General features: G+C 36.3%; 1 protein-coding gene across 1 annotated transcript; it reads right to left on the bottom strand.

Moving 5' to 3' along the window:
* Positions 1-24: 24 nt before the first annotated feature.
* LOC125074960 lies at positions 25-20,218 on the bottom strand. Its single transcript, XM_047686445.1, has 19 exons — positions 20,197-20,218; positions 19,899-19,993; positions 19,068-19,302; positions 18,755-18,803; positions 18,098-18,131; positions 16,766-16,832; positions 15,437-15,497; positions 13,626-13,659; positions 13,128-13,203; positions 12,320-12,375; positions 11,539-11,581; positions 10,800-10,852; positions 10,115-10,178; positions 9,043-9,098; positions 7,888-7,951; positions 2,464-2,499; positions 1,256-1,336; positions 886-956; positions 25-83 (listed from the first exon to the last, which is right to left on the bottom strand). Exons 1-19 carry the CDS (start codon positions 20,199-20,201, stop codon positions 25-27), a joined length of 1,239 nt encoding a protein of 412 aa, XP_047542401.1. The 5' UTR covers positions 20,202-20,218.
* Positions 20,219-23,099: the final 2,881 nt, after the last annotated feature.

Here is a 23,099-nt window from a genome sequence, read left to right as displayed (position 1 = left end):
TCTTATTATATTTTAATAGTCAGTTCAAATGATCGATTCTTGTGTACAAGCTTGCGACGCCAGCATGTATAAAAATTGCTTATCTGGAAAAGAAAGGTTAATAAATTTAATTCAAATACAGTCCATACCACGAGTCGAACTCCTAGCGAAGCAAAATATTAAATGTGGCTAGTACGTTTGGCTCATGCCGGTCACAATATCATTTTTTAAGATTTTCACGACATTGTTTTGATATCAGACATCTATTGCCGCGCTTTGGGGGTCGGCAAGACTCGCTCGTATACCATGACAGCGTAGGGCATGTTCGTCTGCGTTTAGACAGACGTTTTACCACTGCAAAGAGTTCAAACGCCCGGATCCGGATGTAGAGTGAACGAATTTACTAACGCGATGTCAATGTTACCAAATACGCTTTCTGAATCTTGTTTTTTGGACTCTTAAGTCTATTATAAATATTATTAAAATAAACTGTTAAAGAGCGTTCGATTGCTAAATCAAATCAAATCCATTTATTAAATATGGAAGGATTTTAGTCATTAGAGTGTCTGATCTCTCACCGTATAATAAGCTTAGTATTTATATAAAAGTAAATGTCATGCTGCTGGACTCAAGCCTCCTGTCCTGGTTTGAAACTTATTATGCTACGCTTCTCCAATGTCTGTTAGTGGATACACACATGGCAGAACTGTCATGGCATGTGTCTAATTCACGTTTTCTCATGTATACCTTCACCATTGCACTCGAGATGATTGTTAAACACAAATAAGGCTCATGAAAATTTTGTAGCGCTTGTCTGGGTTTCATTCCCCCTGAGCCACCTCGGCATTTATATACGTACAATATTTTTTATTAAAAAAAATATATATAAAGCAACGATATACGTACTGAAATTATGCAAACTTTTGAGAAAATCAAAGAAAATAAATTTCTTCAATTTCTTTCTGAATACAGCCAATCTGAAAATAGAAGATTCGAAAATAATTATGGCATTATTTCCTAGAAGATCGGATTCTTGTTTCTTGGGAAACCAGGTAAATGGTCACCACCAATACAATGGTGCTGTAAGAAATGTAATCATTACTTCCATCCTGTAGTTACGCTCACCTTTCAAATCTGAACAAAACAACACTGAGTACCATTATTTGGCGGTAAAATATCTGATGAGTGGGTTACACCTGCCCAGACGGGCTTGCACAAAGCCTAGTACCAAGTAAAGATGTCTTGGTTAATCTTAATTATATAAATCCATACTCACTCGCTCTGAGTTGGACCAGCCGATTTCATGACTTGATTGCGCATACATCTATAACTATGTGAGTTCCGAAAGTGTTTACATCTAGAAATAATAATATTTTGAAATTATTTCACCTTGACTAACACATATCGAAGGTGTCGAATCAGTGATTTGAATCCAAGACTACATTTATCAATAAATATTATTATTCATTAAAAGAAAATATTTTTAGAAAAAAACGTCAGAATTATGGCTTCTGTATGCTTCTATATGCTTCTTCATCACAGAGTCCTGTGTATGTTAAGTAGTCACTTAAACACTAATGGTGAATAACAGCATTATGAGTTTATTTGAAAAGAGCAACTATGCGAGTTTCTTGCCGTTTCTTCTCACTTGAGGCTGCTTTCCGAAACGGTAGGGTTTAAATATTGACGATTCAAAAGCGCTTCATTGTAAAGTTTACTTGACTAAAATAAATTTGACTTGTTTTGAAATTCGAGGCGAAGAAAAGCATCGTGAGAAAATATTACGTGTCGGCTGAAATTGGCTGAATTTCATGGCTCTTATTGATTGGAGCAGAGATTTGAGGATGCCTCAGAAAGGAACATCAGTGGGACTTATACTGGCTGTCACTTTCTTCACTTGAACTATCACAAGGTAAGCAGAACTCTTAAGAAATAATGGAACCAACTGGCTTAATCTTCAAGCATAGATTAAAAGAACAGGGGCTTTATACTTTCTGGATATAATGGCCTTCATTCTTCTTCTATTAAAAATACTAGAAGAAAACCATATATATGATCATTACGATGATGATGGGCTCTTGAAGGCTCTGGGAGCCTTTCTCAAGAAAGACAAACCAATGGCGCAGGACATATAGTGCGCACGCGTTTGTACAAACATAAATCAATTAGTCATTTCCTAACTAGCATGACAATAGTTGTAGGATGATCAACGGTTCAAGGGCTTTCCTTCCACGATCAACCTCCAGCCTCTGGGCTGTTATTGAGGATCACTTAATAGAAAAATCTAATTTACATCAAGCTGACCTGGATTTGACAAGGTCTCTGGAACCTGAAAAGCAATTAGGACAACGAAGCAGTCAAATATCCTACACACAATTGATTATCAAACTTTGTAATACAAATTTAATTACATAATAAAGTCTGATTAAAACATATAGTTCTCTACATATAGTATATGTAAATATATGAAATGATTTTCATTACCCAGTATTTTCTGGAATGTTTTCCATTACTCCCAACCTGTAAACAAGTACGATAAAGTATATTATTCCATCTCTACAAATGAATACAATTCAAGTGTCTGATTTCAAAACAAACTTTCGTCGCACTTTGAGGGTTGATTGTCAGATGTTAGAAACAAATATCAACAAACTTTTAAGACAGACAGAGTTACATTCATAATATTAGTATAGATTATTTTATCTGTCCCTTAGTCTGGGAGTAGTGCCCAAATTTAATGAGTTAGGTGAAAAGATATCAAACTAAATGAAGTTATTATATTCTTTATTGCACTAAAATATGTTACAATCATGGTACAGTAATATATGTACAGGCAAAGGTGGACTTATCTCTAAAAGAGATTTCTTCCAGTCAACCTATGGAGGTGAGTGACAGGGTGATGTAGCGGGCAAAATAGTGCATACTGTAGTATAAAGAAATATGAAAATATAAATACTTACATAAATAAAAATATAATACATAAACATACATAAAAATACAATACACAAAATACATATACTACGTATATTATTTATATATACTATATAAATACATATACATACATATTTACAAATCGGTGTTAATTTAATATGCAAAATAAAACAGAAAAGACATGGGGAGAAGTAAGGTTAAGATGAAGGGTTAGCTTGTGAGAGAAAATAATGTTTCAAGCGGCTTTTAAATAAATCAATACTACTACTGTTTTGGATGGATTTCGGCAGGTTATTCCACAGTATCGGAGCTCGTACTGTAAACGATTGCAGACGAAATTTTGTATTACTCCTAGGCACATCAAGCATCGAAGTGATGCAAGAGCGCCTGGAGCGTATGGGAGTGGGTAGGAGGTTGATCCGGGAGCTAAGGTACGAAGGAGTATGCGGGTTATTGAGTATGTTGAACAGGACTGAAAGGATGTGCATATCTCGGCGAAATCGGATAGGGAGCCATTTAAGTTGAGCGCGGAAATGAGAAACATGGTCATACTTACGTAGCCCGAAAATAAAACGAATAGCGAGGTTTTGTAGGCGCTCTAACTTATTAAGTTGCTCCTCCGTCACATCTAGAAAGCAGGCATCGGCGTAGTCAATAATTGGGAGAAGAAGTGATTGAGCGAGCATAATTTTGGTATTGAAGGGGAGAAAATATTGGAGACGTTTGAGAGAGTGAAAAGTGTAATGAAAACGCTTACTGATATCGTTGAGGTGAGCAGTCCAGGACATGTTGCAGTCTATGATCAGGCCCAAATTTTTTACTTTGTCATGGTATGCTATTGGAACCCCAGCATACATGACACAGGGTACAGATGACCAGTCTATTTTACTTCTTAATCTACTGCTACCAACAATCATGGCCTGAGATTTGTCGGGGTTAACCAATAAACCAAAGGATTTAGCCCAGGACTGAACAGCCGAAAGATCTTCATTAAGGCAATTAACAGTGTCAGACAGCTCACTCAACTCAAAATGACGATACAACTGCAAATCATCTGCATACAGATGAAAGGGAGAAGAAATAACACGCGATATATTATTAATAAAAATAGAGAAGAGCAGAGGTGAGAGAACGCCACCTTGAGGAACACCGGCAGTAAGGTTTGTCCAATCAGAGGATGAATCCTTTGTTTTTACACATTGCCGGCGCCCGAAGAGATAGGAGTGGAACCAATCAATGGTAGTTGAAGAGATGTTAACTGCTCGGAGGACACCGAGAAGAATGTCAAAATCAACAGAGTTGAAGGCATTGCTGAAGTCCAACAAGGCAATTACAGTAAGCTTGGTATTATCCATAGCATACCGCATGTCCTCAGTTATATTCAGCAGTGCTCCAACAGTGCTGTGGGAAGGTCGGAAGCCGGATTGGTAAGGACACAAGAGGTTGTTGATGGTGAAATAGGAATAGAGTTGCTTGTGAACCACAGACTCTAGGACTTTAGAAAGGATGGGCAGTATAGATATGGGTCGGAATTGCGAAGGGGAGGAGGGATTGGAGGTTTTTGGTAATGGAATGACATAGGCATTCCTCCACAGTGATGGAAAGACATTGCACGATAGTGAGAAATTAATAATGTGTGTGATCACAGGTGCAATATCCTCCAGCACAGGAAGAATCATGTCCAGGCTGAGATTGTCACTGCCGATGGCTTTCGTGGAGATAGACCTGACATTCCTCTTTACGGTATCCTCCGAAACTGGTTCAAAAGTGAAAGGGGGTAGGTCTGGTGGGACAAGACGAGACAAATAAGACAGGGTAGCTGTTTTAGTGTCATTATCTAGTGTGATAGGCGGAGTGGTAAAGTGATGATTTAAAGCATTGAGATCCACAACAGTTTGACAACTATCCGTGGTTTTGCCCACACCTAAAGACCGTAAGAATCCCCAAACTTGCGCTTGAGAAAGATTCTGAAGCGTTAAGTGAATATAGCGGCGTTTGGCATCCCTACACATTCTGTTGCAGATGTTACGAAGTTTTTTGTATGCGTCAAGGCCTTCCTGCGATGGAAATTTTTTGTGTCGGGCTTTTGCTCTATCGCGTTTAGCCATGGTTCTTCTGATCACCGGCGTTAACCAGGGAGCAGGCGCGTGTTTCATTCGCACTGGGCGAACAGGTGCATGGACATCATATAAACGTATCAGTTCAGCAGTCAGTGATTCAACCATGTCATCAATATTATTAGTTGACAATAGAGGTCCCCAGTCAATATTTTTTACATCCTCTCTCAAGCGTTCCAGGTCCATATGCTTAAAGTCGCGTAGAAGAAAAACCTTGCCTCTAATCTTGGGAGGTCGCACTTTGTAAGTGATGAAAATTAGGTCGTGATACGAGAATGGAGAAGTCATTTGACCGTGAGAGAAAACAAAATTGGGGTTAGAGACAGTGATTAGATCAAGTTGTGTAGGCCTGCTGTTTGGAAAGTAATGAGTTGGAGAAGTCATGGGAAGAAGGTTTAAATTCAAAGATGACATTAGCGTTTTCAAGGTTTGTGCTCTGGAGTCATTTTTCAAAAGGCATGTGTTTAAGTCACCCATGCATATAATGTGATCGTACAAGGGGACAAAATTTTCAAGAAGGCTTTCTAATGTGTTAAAATAATTTATCTTATCACTTGGACAATATAGCACTCCAAGCAAAATTTTTTTATGATGTACGACTACCTCCAAGAAAAGATACTCAAGATAGCCTGTGTATTGAGAAGGGGAAGAAGAGACTACACTGACAGGAATGTTGCTGCGAAGGTAAATACCAACGCCACCACCACCCTGAGCAGTGCGATCATTGCGGAACAACTGATAACCTGGAAGAGCACAACTGGTAGATGGAATTGACGGTTTCAACCAGGTTTCGGACACAAGAATTCCGTCAACCACGCCGGTACTGAAAGATGTGAGAAGATCAGAGTAGTGAGCTACTAAGCTCTGTGCGTTAATATGCACTAAGGAGAGGAGGTTAGTAGTATTATCAAATATTTTTGACAATTTCACTTCAAGTGTTTCAGAGTCTGAAATTGACGTGTTGTTGCTACTTGAAACACTCATAAATTCATCCGATGAACAAGAAAAATATTCTTCATCCAACATTATATAAAATATATAATATATTAAAAATATATATATCTATGTATTTAAAATAAATATATAAGTATTTAAAATAAATAAATACAAAATTGCTAATTAAAAACATTACACAAACCTCAGACATAAGTTGACCTTTAAAAAAAAAAAATCCATTACACTTAAGAAATGAACACAATGTACATCAAATATAAATAAAAATAAAAGTAAGTTTTACCAAAAAAACAAAATAATTAAAAGTAAGTATCAAAGTAAATCTAATATTAAAATGACAAAAAAAAAGGTATCTAGTATACATAAACAAAGATAGACTTAAAATTTGTACAGGCTCAAAAGGTCAGAATCCATAGCAGTAAATAGTGACATTTGACAGTAGTTGTTATATGAACATCAAATTAATAGGACAGGTAGTTAAAAATAAAGTTATAAAACGTTAATATAGTTCAAAATAAAAGTTAAGTTACAATCATATAAATTAGCAATACCCTGCAATGTAAAAGACAGCGGCAGAGTGATATAAACCGACCGAATTGCGAAGTTATAAACAAAGTACCCGTGATCAGTTGTGGCAATTTGGATGCTGAGCGAATAATTGTTTGAGCTCGGAAGATGATGTAATCTTTTTCCGGGTATTGTTTGGAAGAAGGATGACAATTTCGCCGTCTACTGACCAACACTTCTTTATTCCAAAATATTTCCGAGCTTCTACGAAAACAGCTTGACGGGACTTGGTCAGAAATTCTGTGACTGTTATTTTGGAACCCTTCAGCGCCGTCTTGGCCTTCCATACTCTGGAGCGAAAGTGTACGGAGGTGAAACGAATTAATATAGGACGCGGAGCATCCCTCTTCACCCCCAAGCGATGGCAGCAGTCGATCACTTCAGGTGCAGCATCTGACATCTTCAATTGGCCAGTTAATACAGCTAACGTTTTCTTCATGACCTCTTCGCCTTGGTCTTCTTTAACACCATGAAGGAGAAGAACCTTCCTACGACACTGAGAGTCTATGCGATCCAACCCATTTGCAACAATCTCGATCTGGGCTTTGAGTAGTCCGAGCGATTTCCACACAAGGGACTTGAATGTGTAAAACTCGGCAGACAAGGACTTTATTGTTGGATTCGTAGGAGCAGAGGCGCTTGATGGTACCAAATTTCTTTCAAATTCTTCCATTCTTTGGCTGAACATCGCAGAGAGTTCCTCCATCCCTTTAACCAGCTGTTCAACAGGAGTATCCATTTCTCAGTGGTGTAATAACTTATGTGAGAGTGTAGTGATGGTCCACTAATGCTTAGGTAGTGTAAGTATTAAAACATAGGCACTAATGTATTTAATAAAATTAAATAAAGATAGAGCTTTGAAAAGTACGACTGTATATTTTCACTATACCCGCAAAAAAAATGTAGTTACGTAACCGCCAGTGATTGTTAAATAATTTTCACACTAATAGTAACAGCCTGTAAATTTCCCACAGCTGGGCTAAGGCCTCTTCTCACTTTGAGAAGGTTAGGAGCATATTCTTCCACGCTGCTCCAATGCGGGTTAGATTCACATGTGGCAGAATTTCGTTGAAATTAGACACATGCAGGTTTCCTCGCGATGTTTTCTTTAACCACCGAGCACGAGATGAATTATAAACACAAATTAAGCACATGAACATTCAGTGGTGATTGTCTCGGTTTGAACCGCAATCATCGGGACTTTCTTGGTTATTCTTTTTTATTTTCACTCATTTGTATAGATTCGAAGGTAGGTATAAATGTCAGTTCTGAAAGTATTTCATCTTAAAAACTACCCCTTGGGTAGATAACTATTAGGGTACGTTTAATTACAACTCACCAACCCAATTTGTAAGGTACTTTTTTACTATTTATTGTTGAGAACAACTTCTTGAGACCTCGGCCTGAAAATAGGAGAAAATCCAAAAAAATTACATCATAGTCCCATTGGATGATGAAACTCAGGGAATTGAGAGTGATTAAGAATTTACTAGTATCATCCTGCGGCTTCGCTCAACTCTAGGGTAAGTGTTGTGTCAGTGTCAGATATTAGGTTCATACATGTATGTAACCCTGAATACGTTTATGCACGTAAAGACACAGTGACTTCCCCTTTAAGACAAATGTCAGCTGATTGTTTCAAAGATAGATTTTTGGGTGAGACGATTAAAGAATGTAATTTTTATTATATCCTGCCAACTTATATATTAAGAGCACAAGCCGATTTTTGTCCCGGTGTTTATAGGACGATGGCTGCTAAAAAAAAAAACGCTTATGGTCGCATTTTGAAGAACTCTAGTCCTAGATGTGCAAAAATTAAAAGAGGTTCTTGATTGCAATTTACTAAATGATTATTATTTAACAAATAAATAGGTTTGGAGAGCGGAAGAAAAAAAAAATTAAAAACGTAAACAAAATAAAAGTAAATTGTTATCGTTTGTTCATAATAAACTCAAATTCTAACTAAACTAATGTACTATAATGTATATGTACTATTTGACATTAAAAATTTCATTTAAACAGTGTTTCATTATTTTGGCGCCAAATGTAGATGAGTGACTTTACAATGAAATTAAATACATAAATAAAAAACTTGTCATTGGTTTCGAATATTATAAAAAAATCTTTTGAATTAACACTTAATGTTTGTTTTGAACCGATAACCGTTGGGGAAAACGTGTTCTAGAGTGGAGACCGCGTCTCGGCAAACGTAGTGTAGGACGTCCTCAGGCACGGTGGAGTGACGATTTGCGCAAGACGGCTGGCAGGAGCTGGATGCGAGTTGCCGAAGATAGATTGATAAATTGCCGAAGATGCAGTGGCGTGCATTTGGAGAGGCCTATGTCCAGCAGTGGACGAATGCGGGCTGATGTGTATGTGTGTGTATGTGTGGTTTAACAGAGAATAGAGTCATAGGTCTCCAGTGTCTCTCCACCCGTGGCTTTCGTAAGAGTAGTAGAGTATTATGGTAAGATATTGAACAGAAGAAACTTACGCTGATGTTCCGTGATTTCCTGACGAAACAGTCCTTTAATTCTTCTCAATGTACATCTGAAATAAACGAAAGCATATTACTGAAAAAGAGAACTGTATAAAAGATCATACAGATATTAAAACGAAGTTAGAATACCTTGATTATGATGCACTTTAATTGCTGGAAAAAGTTGATTTAATCAAGTCACAAATTGTTTTGAAGACTTATTAGTTCTTAATATAATTCAATAATTAAGTAGACTGACTGGCAAATTTGGTCCACCCTCTCATCAGATACTGTACCGGCTAATCTAATAATTGGTATCTTTGTGTTCCAGTTAAAGGATGAGTGAGCCAGAATTTCCTCAGGCACATGGGTCAAGGTCGGTGGTACATTGGTGTGATGTGAGGAATGTTTTATATTAGCCCCAATGTATATGGGCATGGTGACCACTTACCACTAGGAGGCCAATTTCACGTCTGAATTGTTTTTTAACATAAAAATTGCCGTTGTAACCACTTCCATTCCTACGCCAACTTCCTTGGGAACGAAGACTTGCTTGTAGAACTTTGTGCAGCATTTAATCCATCATTTACATTTGCACATTAGCAGCCTGTAGATTTCCCACTGGGCTGGGCTGAGGCCTCCTCTCCCTTGAGGAGAAGGTTTGGAGCATATTCCACCACGCTGCTCCAATGCTGTTTGGTTAATACACATGTGGCAGAATTTTTGAATTTAGACACGTGCAGGTTCCCGATGTTGTCTTCACCGCCGAGCACGAGATGAATTGAATGAACACAAATTAAGCACATGAAAATTCAGTTGTGCCTGCCTGGGTTTGAACCCGAAATCATCGGTTAAGATGCACGCGTTCTAACCACTGGGCCATCTCGGCTCAATTTTTAATCCATTGCTACACACCAATTCTCATGATTGGAGTAAAAGGAGATCGCGTGATTAACAACACCAGAGACAATATTTCGATACCTTTACTAGGCGTAACATTTACTTTTAAAGATCTGGTTCGTCTGTATGCGTTCACATCTTTGCTTGAGCTTAATATATTATTAAAAAATAAGATCTTTAAGCGTACTTCTTTTCATCCTCGCTGCATATAGAATTGACGAGGGAGCTCCGATTTAAGATGTTCTTCGTAACTATAAAAATACAATATAAAAACTTACTAGTGTGTCGCGCGCGAAACTTTGAGTTTGTTTAAAAGATCTTTTATGAATTTCGAAACTTATGGCAGGTTTTGTTTTGATTTCATTTCATTGTAAACTGCAAGTCACTCATTTACATTTGGCGCCAAAATTCAACTCCAAAATGATGAAACCTCTTTAAATGAAATTTTTAATATCAAATAGTATACAGCAGTTCAGTTAGAATTGGAGTTTGTCGAAGACAGTTTACTTAAATTTTGTTTACGTATTTATTTATTTTTTCTTAAACGCTCTCTCAAATTAATTCTTCGTTAAATTGTAACAATTTAGTCAATTGCAATCAACAATCCTCTTTAATTTTCTGCACATCGACAGCTGGAGCTCCTCAAAATGTGACCATAACCGTTTTTTTACATCAACTATCGTCCCATAATCACTGGGACATTAATGCCCTTACGCTATTAATATATAGAATTGCCAAGTGTTTTGATTTAGCTTTAACATTAACTTTAAATGAACTCCTATTTGATAAAAAGGTAAGTTAGTTTCCAATATATATAATACCCATTTTCATATAAATATATTATAAGATTTGAATAGAAGATTTTTACTAACAACTTTTGTATGGTAGTTTCAGTATGCTTCTAAAACGTCTGTCCATCCAGTGTCTGTATTAAAAAATGCAAATTAATTAATATTTCAATTAAATTACTTTGATTGATTATATTATAGACTGTCAATGATGAGAACGCATGGACAAATACAACATGTCAACAGTATATATCTATCGCACACTAAACACTGAGTACAGAAAGGGGGAAGCGTCTGTCCGAAATATGTCTAACGCTGTAGGTTAGATTGACAGAGGAAGAGCCTACCTACCGCTGCCTACATGCGTAAGAGACAGGGAAGCCAGACAGACTGGCGCCGTAACGCGTTACGTAACGAAGCGGTTTACCCGCCCGTAAGAAGTTATTACTTCAAAAATATCAATAAAGGTTTGGTTCTAAAGGCATTTTAATCCTCAATCTTTACTCAAGATATATTTATTCCCTCCGTTAATATAGGTTTATTATAATTTTAATATATATATATATATATCGGTAATGTCAACAATACGGAAGTTGATTCGACAACGAGCAAGCGACGGAGGGAAGACCGGTGCGAGTCTGCGTCACGACACTTCAGAGCTAGCCGCCGTGGTTCCGAATTTATTATTTGTTATACATACCCAATATAGTATACACATATAGTACGATGGTGAAGACATTCACTCAGATCGACCTCATATATTTAAATCATTTAAAATTATATTTGATAACTCCTGACGTTTATATATACGATATATACTTACTTATTAACGATTCCCTTTGAATATTCGGTATCACCAGAAGTATCTAGAATAACAAATATATATATAAAAAATTAAACACTATAAATGTCCCTCGTGTAAAAAAATTACAGTTAACGTTAACAGCGGTTTAATTTAACACAAGAAAAGTTAATGAGACAAGAAAACAAATCTACACTAATATTATAAACGCGAAATTAACTCTATTACGTTTAAGACAAAATCGTTTCACTGAAACGATTTTAATGTAATTTACTATAAAAGCTTGATCCCTAGGAAGAATACTACTACATAAATTACTTATTATACTTATTGTGGGTTATCCCTAAGAGATAGACATATACCGTCGCGGACTTTTTTAAGACGTACAATACTGTAGTACATTATTCTGATCTATCTCGTAGGGTTCAGCCAGGGATTGCAATGTAAGCGCAAAAAATGTGTTTTTCTACGACATCACTTGAAACCTCTAAAATTATCAGTGTTTCTCTACAATATTGTACACGTATTATACATATAAACCTTCCTCTTGAATCGACCAATCTATTAAAAGAAACCGCATCAAAAAATCGGTTGTGTTATTTTAAAGATCCAAGAATACATAGTGACAGACAGCGGAAAGATTCCTAATAATAGGAAAATTATAAAGTTATATAATGCTGTCCTCTTCTCACGAATGTCAAATGGAAGACGTCAGAAAGAGAGAAATCAGTGCCTAACTTAACACGCGCTGAACATCTTGGCTAAGTAAGGTCGTTTAGTTAGATAGTTATTTGATACTAACCCGATTCTTGAGTCGTGTACGATCTATTTTTTGACCTCATTTGCCGGAGACATGACCTGACGGAAAAATGTATATTACAAGTGAGAATTATAAATTTCCAATGGATGTTATTATTTATTATTTAAATACTTTATTGCACAACACCTGAGTACATAAGGGAAACGCAAAATATTTGACAAATGGCGTGCAAAGGCGGTCTTATCGCTTATAGCGATCTGACACAGACAGCAGAAAATACTATTGTGGATATTCTAAATAGCGATGATCAAACGATGTGACGTTATAAAGCAATGCTGTGATGCTATATGACGCGATACAATGCTATGAAATACAAAGCATACATACATACATTCAGCAAACATAAACACTGGAGGCCAATTCTACTGACTTATAACGGCAATACTTTCCCGATTCTTTTTTTATATAATATAGGCGTATGTAGGCGGACGAGCAAATGGACCGCCTGATGGTAAGTGATCACCACCCCCTTAGACAATAGCGCTGTAAGAAACATTAACCATTCCTTACATCCTCAATGCACCACCAAACCTTGGGAGCTAAGACGATATGTCCCTTGTGCCTGTAGCTACACTGGCTCCCTTTCAAACCGGAACAAACAATACTCAATACTGCTGTTTGGCGGTAGAATATCTGATGAGGTATGTTACATATATTCGATTCATTACGCGTCCAAAAAATATCGTTTTAAAAGCGAAGTTCAAAATCGCTTCGACAATTGCCAAACCTTGCTTCCAAAGGTAGTCATTTATTCAAATATAATGTATGTAATCATCACAATACTACTCACTCAGATTGTATGATCACCGGGACTTCTGATCGTCTCCTCAGAGCGACGTGAGCCATTTCCCTCGAAGCGCCGAGCTCTGATACCAAATTTACAAAAACGTTCAAACTCATCTCGCTCTGTTGATGATTTCCTGACCTATTTCTAGCGACTACCTCGACTAGCCAACTTCACAGAATATTTTATATAACAAGACTGCGTGCGTTTGTGTGTGTGTGTTATATACAAGTGCATTCTCGATGTACTCCTTAGAATACCCAGCAATGCAAACTTATTCAGACGGGCGAACCTCAAAACATATTCAACATTCTGGTAGAATTGCCTTGCTTATTTAAACTGGTCCTTCTCGGTTTTTTATCTATTACGAACTACGTATTACGTATATATATCCGTATTTAAGCTTAACAATCGTCGTTACTACTAGTAATAAGTTAAAATAAGTTCTGAAACGGATCAAAGAACTACAATAATTCCAAATAAAATAAAAAATAAAAAAACTACCTGCAATTCTTACATCGCTGTACAAATTGTTTTTCTGAAACAAATATATATATATATATATTTAACATTAAAATCCACACAAATATATATAACTCATAAGAAGGCTCAAGGTCACCCAAAGGGCAATGGAGAGGGCTATGCTCGGAGTTTCTCTGCGAGATCGAATCAGAAATGAGGAGATCCGCAGAAGAACTAAGGTCACCGACATAGCCCGAAGAATTGCCACACTTAAGTGGCAGTGGGCGGGGCACATTGCTCGAAGAACCGATGGCCGATGGGGCCGACAAGTTCTCGAATGGCGACCATGGACCGGAAGACGCAGCGTGGGTAGGGCCCACAAGGTGGTCCGACGAAATGGTGAAGGTCGCGGGAAGCCGCTGGTTGCGGGCTGCACAGGACCGTTCGTTGTGGCGATCTTTGGGGGAGGCTTATGTCCAGCAGTGGACGTCCTTCGGCTGACATGAATGAATGAATGAAACGGAAATTAATGATAGTCGTATACAACAGTCTGTTCCAAAAGCAGAAGGACCAAAATTAAACAAACCTTAGTTTAACTAAATTGCTAATAGATCCGCTATTAACTCTACAAAGATATCTTTAATAATATATCTTTATACTAATAATACACTATTTAACTCAACTACTTATGTGAGTTCCAAATTTACAAATAAACAGTTGTCATAACACAATAACAGTTCTGTGTGAAATTAATTAAAAACGAATTATTAATTTAACAAGAAGTTAGTGGGGCAAATAAAAGATTATGTAAATGATAAAAAAGCGTGAAGTTAATGCTCGTTGACTTCCAGGCAGGAGACATAACATACATATATAATTGTATTTAACTAACATGACTGTATTTTTAGATGTTGATGAAGTGTAACTACGGAGTTTCTTGTAGGTTCTTCTCGGTAGAATCTACATTCCGAAACGGTGGTAGCTTCACTTAAAATAGTCTGTTAAATGACTATTCAAAAGTGCTTGTAAAAACCTACTTGAATAAAGTATTTTTGATTTTGATACTTTGTTTCTCGCTGGAAAAACGCTCCTACGCTCGTGGGGGTGTATGTGGGGGTTGTTAGTTGTCCAACCACAAGAGGACAATAGCCAAATAAACAACATTTGACGTCGAATTGAAATATATATTCGTTTCGTGATACTCGTGAATCAATTTCTTTACGTGTTAAATATTTGACGTATTGATGACTCCGATTATCTAATCAATATTGCTGCGATGACGTTTACAATACGAACCTTGAGACGTCGAATCGTTGAATCGTAAACAATGAACCGCACCACAGATAATTAATCACTCGAGTCCTAATTTATGATAAATATTAAATGTTACAATCTTAACGGGAACGTGAAATTAAAGCTTGTCACGTCAATGGTGTAAATTAAAAGCGGGTCGAACTGCAAAGCGCAGTTTATATTCCAATCATAACAGGAGAAAAGCCAAATAAACAACATTTGACAGCAAATTGACGCGATATCATTGGTCGAGCTGGATTAATCTATGATATTCACTATGGATATGCGATTGGCGTTTTGAACGTTGACGAAACTGTTATCGGAACTTTTGAAGAAAAATTAAAGTGTATACAAGTATTTTATTGGAATAATGTTGTATTATAAATAAAGATATATCAGTCAAGAGCTGTTAGTAGTACTTATATAATATGACTGAGGCACTAAGGTTTGTTTATCTTTATACCTTCTTTGATTGGTTATAATTATGGTAAAGTTAATATTCGTAATTCGCAAGTTATATCGCTAAACGCATTCCGGAATAAAACTTCAGTAATACTTACGTTTTCCTTTTCATTTCGAATTATTTTTCTCGGCTTGGCTGGTGACGCGAACATCTTGTTACTATGGAAGAAAATATGAAATATTCAATTAATATAATAAGAAAATATTCAATTCATTTTGCAATTTGTAAAATTTTTGTACATTTTAATAAATAAAATAAATAAATAAATATTGGACAACATCACATACATTACTCTGATCCAAATGTAAGTAGCTAAAGCACTTGTGTTATGGATATCAGAAGTAACGACGGTACCACAAACATCCAGACCCAAGACAATATAGAAAGCTAATGAACTTTTTCTACATCGACTCGGCCGTCAATCGAACCCGGGACCTCGGAATAGGCGTACCCATGAGAACCGGTGTACACACTACTCGACCACGGAGGTCGAAAAATAATATTATAATGAAATTATAATATTATTAGTGTCGAATCTAGAGGCGAATAGGCAAATGGACCACTTGATAAGTGTTCACCATTGCGTCAGGGGCTTGGGAACTAAGACGTTATGTCCCTTGTGCCTGTACCTACCCCTACCCTTCAAACTTGATCACAATAATACCAAGTACTGCTGTTTGGCTGAAGAGTATCTTATGAGCGTGCAAATGCAAACCCAAAGGTAACCACCTTTATAATATATGATTCATATAATAATAGATATACATATATAATTGTATTTAACTAACATGACTTTGTATTTTTGTATATAAAAAAAGAACTACTGAGTTTTTTGCCGGTTCTTTTAGGTAAAATCTGCATTACGAACCGGTGGTAGCTTCACTTAATATAGTTTGTTCAATAATGATTCAAAATAGCTTGTAAAATCCTACTTGAATAAAATATATATTATATGATTTTGACTGTAGATTCTATCAAGAAGAACCGGCAAGAAGGTTACTCTTTTTTAATCATCAATCTTATAAATTAGTTCACAATATACGCTGTATGCAAACAATAAAATTAAACTCCTAGCTCATCATTTATATAATCTCGTAAAGTGTAATATGCTTTATTTATTAACTAGCTGTCCCCGGGACTTCGTGCGCGTTGTTTTAATTTAAGTTATTTGGATATTGTAGCGTGATTTTATTTTTATTCTATATATAATTCTAAAATAAAAGTAGCCTATGTTACTCCTTATTACATCCGCTATCTGCCAGTGAAATTCCCGTCGAAATCTGTTCAGCCGTTCCAGAGATTAGCCGGAACAAACAGACAGACAGACAAATAAAAATTGTAAAAAATGTTATTTTGGTATATGTACCGTGTATACAAACAGACACTCCAATTTTATTATATGTATAGATAATGGGAATAAACTTACTCGCTATCAACAGATGAATATATATTCTGCAACAATTCCTGCGTCACATCCGTCGTCGTTGCCATGTCTGAAGAAGTTAATTTCATTAATAAAAAACGACAAGACGTTCAGGCTGGTCACGTTAATAGCCTAAATTTAAAGCGTGTGAAAACGGACATAGATAGTAGAACCGACGGCCGTTGGGGCTTATGTGGAGAGTTTTGGGGGCGGCCTTTGTCCAGCAGTGGACGTCTTCCGGCTGATGATGATGTTATTGATGGTGATGATGATAATGATGGCGGTGGTGATGATGATAATGTTGGTGGTGGTGATGATGATAATGATGGCGGTGGTGATGATGATAATGATGGCGGTGATGATGATGATAATGTTGGTGGTGGTGATGATGATAATGATGGTGGTGATGATGATGATAATGATGGCGGTGGTGATGATGATAATGATGGCGGTGATGATGATGATAATGTTGGTGGTGGTGATGATGATAATGTTGGTGGTGGTGATGATGATAATGATGGTGGTGATGATGATGATAATGATGGCGGTGATGATGATGATAATGTTGGTGGTGGTGATGATGATAATGTTGGTGGTGGTGATGATGATAATGATGGTGGTGATGATGATGATAATGATGGCGGTGGTGATGATGATAATGATGGCGGTGATGATGATGATAATGTTGGTGGTGGTGATGATGATAATGTTGGTGGTGGTGATGATGATAATGATGGTGGTGATGATGATGATAATGATGGCGGTGATGATGATGATAATGTTGGTGGTGGTGATGATGATAATGATGGCGGTGGTGGTGATGATGAATATGATGTTGATGATGAAACTGTGAACTGCAGCGACGTATATATTAAGAGCCTTGATGTCTCAGTGGTTAATAATGATTGTGGGCTTATAAACTTATAATCTCGTGCTTGTCGGTTAAGGAAAACATCTTGAGGAAACCTGCATGGATCGGGGGATTTAGTTCGGTCAAACTTGGGAAGGTAACACCCAATCATCAGATATTCTACCGCCAAACAGCAATACTTATTATTATTGTCTTCCGATTTAGAAGTTGAGTGAGTCAGTAAAACAGGCACTAGAGACATATCATCCTAGTTCCAAAAGGTTTGTTTTTATTATGAGCAGTAATTAATAAGGCATACAGTACCAACGTCTATGGCAGTAACGTACCATAAAGTAAGCCATTTGCCATAAAAAAAAAAAATTACCTCGTGCGTCACACCAACCCGCTGCGTATTAGAATAAGTTCCATTTTGCTGAATGTATTTGTGCTGTAAACTAAATGTGTTGTATCTATTGTTAACTCACCAACGCTGGCCTTCTTCAGGTTATCTTCTTTTATCTAAAATAATAGATACAAATGTCACATAAGTATTTTTGAATTATTAGTCAAAAAGATCCCTTGTTGTATCTCTAAGTGATTTCGACCAGGGATGTTATTTAGGTATCCGAATAAAAATCTACCCGTAAACGTATAAACGTACGGTAAAATATTAGATATCCTAAAATCCGAAATGACAAACTCATAACATCCCTGATCATGACCACCGACAATATGAGCTTAAGTTTTCGACATCCTCGAATCTTACTTCGTATAAAGCAAATAGATTACTGGGGGACAAAGTATTCCAAGATAAATTCCGTAGACTCTAATAAACTTTAATTTGCCTAATAATTAATTTTAAATCGTATATTCACGTAAAAATAAATATTAAATAAGTAAAATATAAATAAATGAGTTTTGGTTGATTGCTTCTGTAATTATGGACCAATTTTAACCTTGGATACTCGTTAATTCAATGGTACTCATATGGTAATTACATGTTTGATAAAAACGAGAAATTGGGCTTCTTGCTGAATCTTCTTGGTATATTCTGCAGTCCGAGCCGGTGGTAGTATTACATTTACCGAAACATGATCATTTTTAATAAAGTATATTTTAATGTTGATACTAAAAATACTTACTTTAACGCGAGATTCCCTCAGAACCCTCGTTACACCACTCAGTTGTTTGCTAAAATCACAATTGTTCAATATATAATGAATATTTTTATGTGTGTAGCACGCATACACGCATAGAGTCAACGCACGCACAGACGTACAAACCCAAAGATTCTACATTTCACAAACGCACAGATACTCAAGACATTGTTCCCTAACACTCACACACATAAATAAATGAAACGCACACGCACGCACCTACCCACATCCCTACACGCAAATATCACACAGCCGTAACATAACTAAACATTCCATTAAAGTAAAATAAATTAACTACCTTAACTTTGACGATTCCGAATTGCTGTCACTGACTAACGAGTTTAATCTAGCGAGTTCGATGACTCTATTCTCATCCCCACGTCGATAACGCGGTCTCCGCCTGCGTCGCCTGTTCCCGGTCTTAACCTTGCGCGCTGTGGAACAACCCTTGAAGATGCGTCTGGAACATCCGGAGCAAAATATAACGCCCTTGAAAACTTCCGCGTTGTGTAAATCTGTTTCGCTGCAAACATCTGAAATTAAGAAATGCCACGATCTCAAACGAGATGATCACCAGTGGATGGTTAGGCAAAATAAATGGAAAAGACGCAAGAGAAAAATGTCTTAAAATACTTAGGATGAACGTCAGCGAATTATGACCCAATATAAAATGGATAAGCGCTAATGGTTGATGAAGCAAAATAAATGGAATGAACTCTAGCAAATGATGATAAAATCTGAATTGGCACAGTGCTTAGAACGCGTGTATCTTTACCAATAATCGCGGGTTCAAGCCCAGTTAAGCATCACCAAATTTCCATGTGCTCCCCAAACGACATAGCCCATTGGTTAGAAAGGGTGCAACCGATGATTGCGCGTTTAAATCGAGGCAAGCACCACTGAACTGTATTATAATTTGTGTTTATAATTCATCTCGTGCTCGGCAGTCAAGTAAAACATCTTGAGGAAACCTGCATGTGTCTAATTTCAATGAAATTCCGCCAGAAGTATATGAACCAACTCAATTGGAGTAGCGTAGTGGAATATTCTCCAAACCTTCTCGAAGAAATCCTTATCCCATCAGTGGGACACTCCCAGGCTGTTATTTGAATTTTAAAGCCTGACTTACAACATTTCTTGCAGCCGTCGTGATAACTGAACCCTTCCAGTACGGATCCTTCGCCTGGTCGCACAGGGGAGTTGCAATGTTCGCACACCTCGCAACTATCAAAATCATAATTCAATTTTATTCAAGTAGACTTCTACAAGGACCTTTGAACCCTCATTTTACAAACTATATTTAGTGAAGCTACCACCGGTTCGGAATTCAGATTCTACGGAGAAGAACCGGCAAGAAACTATTTGTAAAAAAATGTATACATATTTTTTTCACATAAATTATTTAAAATAAACACGTAAATACTCACGCCATTTTGATTGTTGCTTTTTTTAAAGTATTTTTCTACATTTTATTATTTACAGTAATTTCATATTTATTTTGTCTAAATAAGACAATGACAACTTTTAATCATTTTTCTTCTGTTCTCGTTTTATTACCGGTCTTGAATCAATTGTAAACTCTTTGAATTTCACAATCACAGATTTAGACCAAGCGTTGTAAACGGTGAAAACTCTTTTAGGGTGGTAATTCGACTCGATACCTCCAGGTAAAACCTACCATCAATAAGTAATTTGCTGTCTTTGACTTTTGTCTTGTATTATGTATAGGTTAATAATAATTATAATTTGAATAACGCCTTGGCTTCGCACGGGTGCAATGATACTAAATATACTACAGAATGTCTTACAACGTTCACAGTTTTTCAGTCATTAGACATCTTTAATATCTTCGAAAATATTCATTTAAATTATTTGCTGTAGGGTCATATTGATCTATATTAAATTCACAATGTATTTAAGGTACTTAATTGGATAAGGATTAACGCTGTATTGCCAAAAATCGCTTCGCAAAGTAAAGGATAAAAATGGTTATTGTGGGTTATCCCTACGAGATAGACATATACCATTGTGAACGTTTGGAAGACCTTTTTGAGGTGTACAATACATAACTACAGTGTAGTACATTGTTTGATCTATCTCGTTTTTTACTTACACTTAACATTACTTGGTGGTAAGGTTTTGTGCAGACCCTTAACCCTTATTCCACCGTCAAACAACAATACTTAGTATTGTTTTTGTGTTTATAAGATAAACTTAATTTATTTTTAGGGTTTTTTTCGTCTAAAGAAAACCCTATCGTCTAATAAGGATCACATGTACTCCAGAACCATTTTTCTCAGAAACTCTTAGGTTTTTGTGTTTATAAGAAAAAACTATATTTATTTTTAGGGTTCCCTATGCCTAAAGAAACCCCTATCGTCTAATAAGGATCACATGTACGTCAGAATCATTTTTCTCAAATAGGTATCAAGTTGGATAGCAAATACTGAGAGGTCTGGAGTACCTTGGAGCTGGGAAATCATACCTCTAAGTTTACGCAATTCAAAGATACGGCCGTCTGTCGCATTTCGCATACTTTTACAAAAACACAAAACCTATAGGATGCTTCCAAAGCAATATCTTGTAGTACCTATAAATTTAGGAAAACATCCGAAAATCGTAAATTTGGTAGTTTTTGTTTGTACTTGCACTTTATTTGTGGCATAGGTGGCAAACTCACAAGAGGACCACCTGATGGAAAGTGCCTACCACCGCACATGGACATCTACAACTTCGATGCTAGACCAAATCCTTGTCCTCAAATGGAGAGGAGGGGAGCTGAGCTCCTCTCCTCTACAGGGCGTTTATAGGCTGTTAGTTTTTTACTTTATTTATTGTAGCCAGCAAGGCCGGATTTAGTTTGTGAGGTTCAAATCAGGTATGCAATAAAACGCATTTTAATAAAAAATATAATTTAATTATAATACATACAATAGGAATCGAGATCTCGTTAAGAGAGCTGTTTTAATTATTAATTTTTTATCACAAGTACGAACTAATTACGTGACATTTTCGTTACATAAACACTTATATAATAAATGAAATAAAAAATCAGTATAGCACCATAGTCTAACATACACATACAGTGATATCAATGATAATTGAGCATCATATACAAACACATATATAATTATATATTATGTACAGTTAGAGAGAGAGATGGCCTGGTGGTTAGAACGCATGCATCTTAACCGATGATTTCGGGTTCAAGCCCAGGCAGCACCACTGAATTTTCATGTGCTTAATTTGTGTTTATAATTCATCTCATGCTCGGCGGTGAAGGAAAACATCGTGAAAAAACCTGCATGTGTCTTATTTCAAAGAAATTCTGCCACATGTGTATTCCAACAACCCGCATTGGAGCAGCGTGGTGGAATATGCTCCATACCTTCTCCTCAAAGAGAGAGGAGGCCATAGCCCAGCAGTGGGAAATTTACAGGCTGTTTATATTATGATATGTTTATGTAGAGAGAAATATATGAAAATTACAAAGGTGTGATTTCATTGAAACTTTTCACAGTTCTTCAGAAAGTTACCAACAACTACAGAAACAATTGTTATCAACACTAAAAAAAAATTCCTTTAGATAATTTATTTCCTTGGACACGCAGCTTTATGTTTTAAAACAAATTCGAAACAGACATATTGATCACTTAGCCTTACTTATAGAGATTGTTTATCAAGTAAGTTAAACACTGTCTTCTCCATCTGACATTAACGATTTTACATTTGCAAGAAGGAGACAGCATTCTATATTCAAACACCTCCTTAAACTATATAAGAAAAGCCAGTCTACACACAGTACGACTTATAAAACGAAAAAAAATAATAAAAAATTCTATATAGCTTCGACTCAAAGAACATACAGTATCTTCCAAACTGTAAAAGTATGATTGAAAATAAACATACATACGTTTCTAGAGACATTAATATATATTCATGAACGTCTGGTCGCTGGACGACTCAGTTTTAAAGTGACACAATATATAAAAAATACTTTTATTTGTCACACTACAGAACACTATCGTTAAAAACCATTTAATTATATTGACGAAAATATTTGTAATAGTTTCGTTCAAAACGTAGTCTATAATGACAGATGTAGACTTTTTTAGTTATGACTAATTGAGAAAATACTAAAACAATATACATAAAACTTATATCAGACGATACAGCATATTTCGGAGAAGGTTTTAGTGTACAATATTATTACATAAATATACACAGTATCACCCGCTTAAAATTTAGACTAATTACTTGACAAGTGAGTTTTGCCTATGATTTAAATTTAAAAAAAAAAACCACACTTGGCTGTAACAAGCTCAACTTC

This window comes from Vanessa atalanta, chromosome 29 (genome assembly GCF_905147765.1).
Source record: "Vanessa atalanta chromosome 29, ilVanAtal1.2, whole genome shotgun sequence".
In the NCBI taxonomy this organism is placed as follows: domain Eukaryota; kingdom Metazoa; phylum Arthropoda; class Insecta; order Lepidoptera; family Nymphalidae; genus Vanessa; species Vanessa atalanta.
Note: the sequence above shows the minus strand (reverse complement) of the source record. Positions and strands in the feature narration are given on the sequence as shown.

What these genes read in the sequence shown, in the direction of transcription:
- LOC125074960 (XM_047686445.1), bottom strand. An exon ending in TGAGGGAATCTCGCGTTAAA is followed by an intron (nt 18,132 to 18,754) that starts GTAAGTATTTTT and finishes CTATTATTTTAG; the next exon opens with ATAAAAGAAGATAACCTGAA. An exon ending in CCGGTGATCATACAATCTGA is followed by an intron (nt 12,376 to 13,127) that starts GTGAGTAGTATT and finishes TTTTTCCGTCAG; the next exon opens with GTCATGTCTCCGGCAAATGA.